The sequence below is a fragment of the Tribolium madens genome, unplaced genomic scaffold (assembly GCF_015345945.1).
Source record: "Tribolium madens isolate multiple individuals breed KSU strain unplaced genomic scaffold, Tmad_KSU_1.1 Scaffold_96;HRSCAF=242;Tcas5.2_LG5, whole genome shotgun sequence".
NCBI classification, from domain to species: Eukaryota; Metazoa; Arthropoda; class Insecta; order Coleoptera; family Tenebrionidae; genus Tribolium; species Tribolium madens.
The window spans coordinates 1,849,228-1,857,629 of NW_025401068.1; the positions used below are offsets into that span (position 1 = coordinate 1,849,228).

Sequence of the window (8,402 nt, forward strand, 5' to 3'; positions counted from 1 at the left end):
TAGCAATAATCTCGCTTTTATTTTGAATTTGGCGCGTTTGTGTTGGCGCCCCTGACGTTTGACAGTACCGGAAGTCGGTCCGCCATTTCTTTCTTACAGGTTCTGTCAGGTACACAGAACTGTGGTGATTATTTTCGGCATTTTTTTGCCAAAAATTAAGTAATAAATTAATTGTAGGTGTTGCGAAACAACTATTCTGTAATAATCTGTGTGTTTTTAGGGAAAAATGGGTCGTTACGCACGGGAGCCGGACAATGCGGCTAAATCTTGCAAAGCACGTGGCTCTAACCTGCGAGTTCACTTTAAAAACACATGTGAAACCGCTAATGCTATCAAGAAGATGCCCCTGAAGCGTGCTGTAGCCTACTTGAAGAACGTCCTGGCGCAGAAAGAGTGTGTTCCATTCAGGAAGTTCAATGGAGGCGTCGGCAGATGCGCCCAAGCTAAGCAATGGGGCACAACACAGGGCCGTTGGCCGAAGAAATCGGCCGAATTTTTGCTCCAATTGTTGAGGAATGCCGAGAGTAACGCGGATTACAGCGGCTTGGATGTTGATAGGCTTGTTGTTGAACATATTCAAGTCAATCGTGCCGCCTGTTTAAGGCGTAGGACATACAGGGCACACGGTAGGATTAACCCCTATATGTCGTCTCCGTGTCACATTGAACTGTGGTTGACTGAAGGAGAGAGTGTCGCCGAACCTCCAAAGAAAGTGGGCAAGAAGAAGACAGTGGAGAAGTCTAAAAAGAGTAAAGCGGCAGCGGCTGCTCATTAATTTTATTTTCTTTGATTAATAAGATGTAAGACTTGACGGAATACAAGTTTTTTTGCAAACAATTTGTTTATTTCTTAACCCATCACCGGATTCAGTGAGAGTTTCGACGTTGCAATTATTTTATGATCGATTGAGTTCAAATTCAGTATTTTTTATTACAGAATTGTTATTTTTCCTTCCAATAAGTTTTCGGGAGAATAAAAAACACTCCTAAGGTTTACCATTAGCGTGAATTTTTATGTGTATAATTGGTTGCCTATGCACTCGGACATGGAATTTAAATACTGGGGACAGTAAATGACTGATTTTTGTTCTTAGGTTGACATCAAATTTAAAATTTTAGTTTGTCAACCTGACTTTTCTTGGAACTCAAATTGAAACGTTAAATTAGAAGGATTACCAATAATTCAATGTTGCCCATCAGGTTTTTTTTCCACAAACAATAATAGTCACCCGGTAAGACTTAGATACTACAAGTGAATTAAAATTTTAAAATATTGAGAATACTGATAACTTGGTAGTTTATTATTTTTTACACAAAATGGACACTTCTTAAACTTTTTTTTACAAATTATTTGCCATTTTTTTGCTCTGTTATTTTTGATTAAATGAATTAAATTACTTTTATAATATGTATGTTAGATATTATAAATTAACGCATATGCTTTACGCATATTCATGTTTTTTATCGTTGTACTAAAATTGAACATCAACAAAATGGCAAAGAACATTATTTAGATTTGAACATTTAATAAATCACCTACCTATTATATCAATTGTATGTTAAACGAAATAAAGGAATGTGAAATGTCTCATAAATTTGCAAGTTGTGGCGTTTGATATGATTTATAACTGCTCGTTAAGGGAGGCTGCAGTAGCATCCTCAACAAGTTGGTTATAAATGGATAATGGAAATGCAATTACGAATTATGTAGGCATATGTTTTAATGTTCCTTTCACAATATAAGAAACTAACAGAGAATTTGAAAAAAAAGCTTTATACTCCGGCAGTGATGCCTAAATTATTAATTATTTACACCAAGAAAAAGGTTGTAGATGTAGGCTATGCGATCAAAAGAGTGTGTTTTGAATTATGAATATTATGATCTTTGAAGAAACAAAAAATTACTTACAAAAAGGTCCATTGAGTTCATCTAATTCTCTGTATTTTACTACCACTTCTAGCAAAAGTAATGATGAATAATAATATGTTTGTTTTTCCAGATGCTATGCATCTATGATACTTTTAGAAAATGTTGTCAAGTTGTTCTGATTTTTAGTGTGAAAAATTTTACTTCTAATGCTTTAATTCAATCAATTTATAGGAAACTTGTAGAAAATTTGTTTTTTATAGTTATAGTATAGCTTGCTTTGAGATGTCGGGCCATACCGCCCAAAAGAGAAGAAATATGAATACAAATTAATAGACTGAAGTGTATATTTAAAAATTGAAATTGATTTTAAACTCAAAAAAAAAACAAAAACAAATTGAACAAAAATCGCATTTTTTTTGCATTCTTTTCTTCTCAGCAATTTTTATGTGCTCAGTTGCTACATGTTTCATCTTTTCCCTGTTCACTACTGCTAAGTCCTGCAGACTTCAATTTTCTGAGAACTCGTCGTCGCACACATTCGATTCTTAACTTCTTATTAGCTCTTTTGATATTTGCTGAGGTTGAACACTTGATCTTAGATGTCTTTGTACTCTTTGTTTGCGGTGCTGATTGTTTTTTAACCATATTTTTCTCCTAACTGTCTCCTATTTTTTTTGCTTCCTTTTCTTTCAAATTTTTCTTTTCAAGAGTGGCGGTCAAAATTTTTGAGCACTTCGCATTTTTGCTCTTTTTTATCTTTCGGTTAACTAACGTAACTTCAGGTTTTCTAAGACTAATGGCTGGATGTCTTTTTACAAAACCTTGAAGCCAATCCTTGCCGGCAAGTTTTTGCTTTTGTTGAATAGATAGGGTATATCAATATCTGCATAAGTATTCAAAAACGACTTTTCTGAGATCAGTAGGACATTTTGGATAAATTAAGACAATGATCTAAAATTTCTTGTTCCTGTTCTTGGGTAAAAACACATTACTGGTTTGGCAGTTATACCGTTCTTCAAACGATCTTTAAATGTGGAATAATAAAGAATAAAGATAGCAAATTATTTAGCACTTCTGCTTCCCAGTTCCAATTCGAAATGTTGCTACAACATTTTCTAACGCGTCAATTGGCCAAGAACCTTTTTTGAGATTGTTTGTATTTTTTTTGTAATGCGGATGGGCTGACCATCCCGATGGGTGCCAATATCCGCACTTGTTTAATATACTTAGAACACAACCCTTAAAATCGCAACTATCCCGATTTTTTAGGGGCGGAAACGAGATAATTGGATTATTATTAATTTTATTAGAGATTTAAATGCGGGGGACCGTCTGTGACTTTTATCCTTAAGTTGGTATCACTTAGGGGAGCGATGGGTATTAGCGCTCACCTAATTTCAAACTGATATTTTGAGAGAAATAATAATATTCTATAGTTCTGTTTTCGCCAATCGGTTAACCGAAATGTAGAGAAACCAACTCTATGTAAAAAATCCTCGAAATAAAAGTCAAACATGTAAAAAAAAAGATTTTACAATAACGCGCATAGAGAGTCATTGTCCAACTGAGTAGGGTAATGCCGCTTAAGTAAATGCAATGGCGTAAAATTGAAATAAGTTAACTATTACTTTAAAATGCACACCAAAAAAGTAAAAAACTAAACTATATTAATAAATAACTCAAGAGAAGATTATATTTCGTTTTAAAAAATAATTTTACTTTGCGATAACAATTTAACATTTTAAATTTTATTTGCAATAATCACAAATATATTCATGTGGACCATCAGCCCCTGAACAGTTTGCATGAATCCACTTTCCACAAAAACTCTTATACCATAGCTCGTTTTTACCAAATTCTTTGAAAAAAATCATATTTCAGGCTGAGCGCAATTGCCCAGATTGTGTTGAAGTTTTAAAAATACTGACATAACTTCAAAGACGGATATTTGTCAAAAATTATTAATAACGTTTTAATTAACAAGTGTAGATGCAGTATTTCCATTTTTTTTATTAAGAAAAAATGTAAAATGGCTTTATAAACCTATGTAGAAATATTAAGTGAAGTAATAACAGCAGTACGCAAAACACATCGAACAACACTACTCAAATATTTCACTGCTGAATAAGACGGCTTATGCACGAGATACTTCCCTTATTACAAAGTTCGATGGCGGTCCATAAACAAATTCAAATAACACTCAAATAAGTGAAAAATAACATGAGCGCGATTGACCGTTGAGTGCGATTGACCGTTGAGCGCAATTACCCGTCGCTCTTGACTCTCAAATTCAAACCTCAAACTTTTATAGGCAACTGTAGCCTTAGTAGTCACCTAAAACATCCTAATTTATATTCACTATCACCAATAAATTTTTTGACACAAAGATTAAAAGTACCCTAGGTACTCGTGATTAAAACTTAAAAGTAAATTTGAAACCAATAATGTAATAGTAATAATATTTATGTATCAATAGAACAACACCCTTGACCAAGATAATTTTTGATTTTACGGTATAATATTAGAGGCGACCGAGGGCATTTTTTTCGAGGAATAACAACTATGTTTATTCCAGAGATGCATATAATTTTTTTTGCCATCAGAATAAATTAATAATAAGATAAGAAAGTTATAATTTGTCAAAATATTTAATTCATTTTATAGCAATTTTAAAAGTAAAAATGTATATCACAGAGTTTGTTTATGTTAAAAAACACTCAGAGGATTCAATTTTTTCAATTCTAGTTAATTGTTAAAGTAAAATCAATATTTCATTTATTTTTGTTTCCGAAGGAACAAGTACCATATTATTGATTAGTCAAAAAGGAGGGATTAAAGCGTCACTTTATTCCTTTTGAGAGGAAATAATGTTTAATAACCACAATTTTTATTTGTTTTAATGCTTATATTTTATATAAATATAGGGTGTGTCAGAACTCGCGCACCAAGGAAAATTTCAAGTAAAATAAGATACCAGGAACATGGAAAAAATGTTTAAAAAAATCTATCAAAAAATTTTGTCATTTATTTTTTGAAATTTGACATATTTTATAAAGATACTGATAATCTTGAATATGTTTTTTTGTAGTTATTTAGTAAATATCAAAAATTTTGCTAATAAAAGTCACAACTAACATTAAACAGAATTACAATTTAGGATACAACTTTCTTGTTTCCTCTTCTATCTAATAGACTGTAGCAAAAAAACTTGGATAATTATTGATAAATTGTCAAAGTGCAAAATTTAAACTTTCATAACTTCGACATTTTTATAGATTGAATTTTTTTAACATTTTTTCCATGTTCCTGATGGTATCCTACCTGACATTTTTCTCTGGGGCGCGAGTTTTAGCGCATCCTGTATAAACTAAAAAAAAAAAGAAAAGTATTCTAAAAAAGAAACATTTTCTATAACAAATATTTCATTTTGTTAGATGTACTCCCACATACATATACGAGTAGGAAGAATTAAAAGTAAATTGTTCTGCATTTAAAAATGTCGTTCATCTCTTGTGGTTAATATAAACACATTACAAAATGTCACAAAAACAGTTTTTAACATTTATATTTGGATATTTTGTAAAAAAAATTGGTTATCGTGCGACAGCCTTAGTTCACATTTAAATTCTGAATTAAAATGACGACTGATTGTATGATTATTATTAAAAAGTCTTGATGTTAGCCCAAGTCCGCCTCCACGACCGCATTTGATGCCCATTGACAGGCTTCATCGTAGATTTGTTTACTCTACAATGCCGTCACACTCCTTTGACACCGTTACCCACAGTTGGCTACAGACCTCTTCCATACTGTCAGCTCTTTACGTGGGCACTCTTCTATACTAAAGGGTTGTAAGAGATAATAATACAACAACGACCTAACGTCTCATAATTCTCCCCTGTATGTTTGTGTGTTTTGGGTCGAATTTCTCCGTTTGTAGTGGCAGTAAAATCTTCATGGTCCATATGGAAAAATAAGTGTTGTTGGAACATAGATAAAAAGTAACGATTCTTATGAAACACAAGTCGTAGAGAGGTTAAAGTTGAATAGAGCGATAGGGCGAGAATGCAGTGATAAGATTCGAGACATTTGTTCGTTTTATTGAACGTTTAGAAAAAAGGAAATTAGTCCGATTGTTTTATTCAAGTGAGGATTAAAGCCGAACCCTTATCTAGGGTTGGGTCTAATAAATTTCGAGACAGGTAGAGGTGTGTAATTCTCTAATACGATTAGGAAACCGTTTTGGTCGCGTTCAATGGGGAAAGTTGACGTATTTTTGGTTTTTCTCCCAACATATTTTATTATTTTAAAATCGGAAACGTTACCGAACAAACAATAAATACTTGAAATGTCATCATTAATAACCACGAACGTTAAAAAATTAAGATATTGTCATAAAATACAGCAAGCATACTTGTACTTGTAACGTTATACAACGCTGCTGTCACGAAGAAATTTATAAAGGTAATGTCATTTTGTGTTTACCCATTAAGAGCTTCCATAAAAGGCATTTAAAACCTATGGTAGTATAAATCGATATTATTGCTGAATCGTGGATGCGTCGCACATGCTTTTAAGATATATTACTCTAATAAATTTTCTAAGTTGGTTATAAACAGGCGGCTTTTCATCGACTCATTCAACATTAAAGTTACACGATTTTGTTCTATGTAAATTATCAATTAGTGCAAAAATGATCCGACTTTCTGTTACTAATAAATTAAATCTCCGATGCCGATAACAGATAGAAGTAACAAACCTGGTTGGCTATTTAATTGAACATGGTTGCGCTCACTGATTTATGTCGAGCTCGGAGCTTCAAGCATTTCTTTTGTATTTCAACAATAATAATTTTGATTGTGTGCTGGCGATACGGACGATTTACAATTAATAAAACAGATTTGTCACGATTTAGAACGTGCTGGAACAATTGCTTCTGATGACCAGTGGTGTAGACTTCATAATATTTTTCTTTAAATTCACTAACAACTGATAAATATAATGCCGAGTATGATGCTTATTACTCTTATTAGTTAAAATTATAATCTCTTTCTCTATGGAATTTTATATCATTTTATTACATACCAGGTACCAGGAGTATGGAACCAAACGTATTTTTTGAAAAAAATGATGAATGATAACAAAAAAAATATATAAGGTATACGTTTCTCAAAAATAAAATATTTCAAAATTGTTTTGTTTATGAAATCTGCACAATTTTAAATATTTTCAAATGGCAACCAATCCATTATCTTAATCAATCAATTATGATCTAAGAATTGCAACTGTCTACATTTTATTCAATTGTTAGAGAAAAAAATTTCATACAAAGTAATTCAAAAGTGTCGGACCATCTCTCAAATGGTGATACAAAACTTTCATTTAAGAATAAAAATAAATTCAGATTTTTTTTGAAAAAAAAAACAATTTCCATATTTTCATGTAGACATCTTGCTCTTTTGTTCTCAATGTTGTGGGATTTAATTTATTGTTGAATTTGCTAGTTTGTTAAACGCTTTGTACTCAGTTGGATGTACTTTATCACCATTTAAGAGATGGTCCGACACTTTTGAATCACCTTGTATAAATTACTATTTTGAAAAAAAATCGCATACCTAATTCAATTAGACAAAATTTAATTTCCAAAGATCATATTTTCTAGCACTTTAATTTTTATTAATTATGTATTATTTTCAGAAAATAAATGATTAAAAAAACGCTTGGTTCCATACTTTTTATTCACTTTGTATAATAAGTAATATCTATGAAGAAAAAACTGTTTCATATTTAGGTACAATTTATTAGTATAGTAGCTTCATTCGCGTCTGGGAAGCAATGGTAAATAAATTTTCTTGCACCAGTGCTTTATTATATACAGGGTGAATATAAAGTATGGAACCAAGCGGTTTTATTTTTAATCATTTGCCTCCAGCAAATAATAATTAATATAAATTAAAGTAATATAAAAAATGTGATCGTATTTTCAGAACGAAATTTTGTTTTGTTTTTGAGTTATGCGATTTTTTTTGTCAAAATTTGCAATTTACGTGTAAAATTTTTTTTGAAAAAATCAAATTTAAAGCGGATAGTTGTAATCCTTAGAGTATAGCTTTTATGAGAAAAATGATTTTATAGTGGGTTGCCATTTAAAATAGTAGGTTATGTTATTAGGAGTAAAAGTGATTGTTTATGTGGCGAAGCTGAACGTTCATTTTGCCGAACGGAGTGAGGCAAATGGATTCAGCTGAGCCACATAAACTCACTTTTACACCAAATAACATATACTATTTTATCTGCAAACGATTCAGACGGAGAGAAAAGAGCAACACACCAATAATCAAGTAAATTATCTCAATAATCAGGACGCTTTGCAATAAAATCATAACAAACGTCACGCGTCAGTTTTGGAATTTGTGTTGAGATTTCGAAATTGATTGATTTAACTGGTGAATAACTGGTGTAGTTTATAGTGCAAAATGTCGAATGCTGATAATCTACCTTGTACCTCTCCAGAAAATGCTGAAAAAGCGAAA

The 8,402-nt window shown here is 31.7% G+C and overlaps 1 protein-coding gene across 2 annotated transcripts; it reads left to right on the forward strand.

Annotated features, from left to right (window-relative positions):
* Positions 1–41: 41 nt before the first annotated feature.
* LOC123012506 (60S ribosomal protein L17) lies at positions 42–834 on the forward strand. 2 transcript variants are annotated; one of them, XM_044410467.1, is made up of 2 exons: positions 42–159; positions 221–834. In XM_044410467.1, the coding sequence occupies exon 2, from the start codon at positions 227–229 to the stop codon at positions 773–775; it is 549 nt and encodes a 182-aa protein (XP_044266402.1). In that variant the 5' UTR covers positions 42–159; positions 221–226; the 3' UTR covers positions 776–834. The 2 variants fall into 2 exon arrangements, with proteins under 2 accessions (XP_044266402.1, XP_044266401.1); XM_044410466.1 differs by having other exon boundaries at positions 52–173.
* The last annotated feature ends 7,568 nt before the right edge of the window (positions 835–8,402 follow it).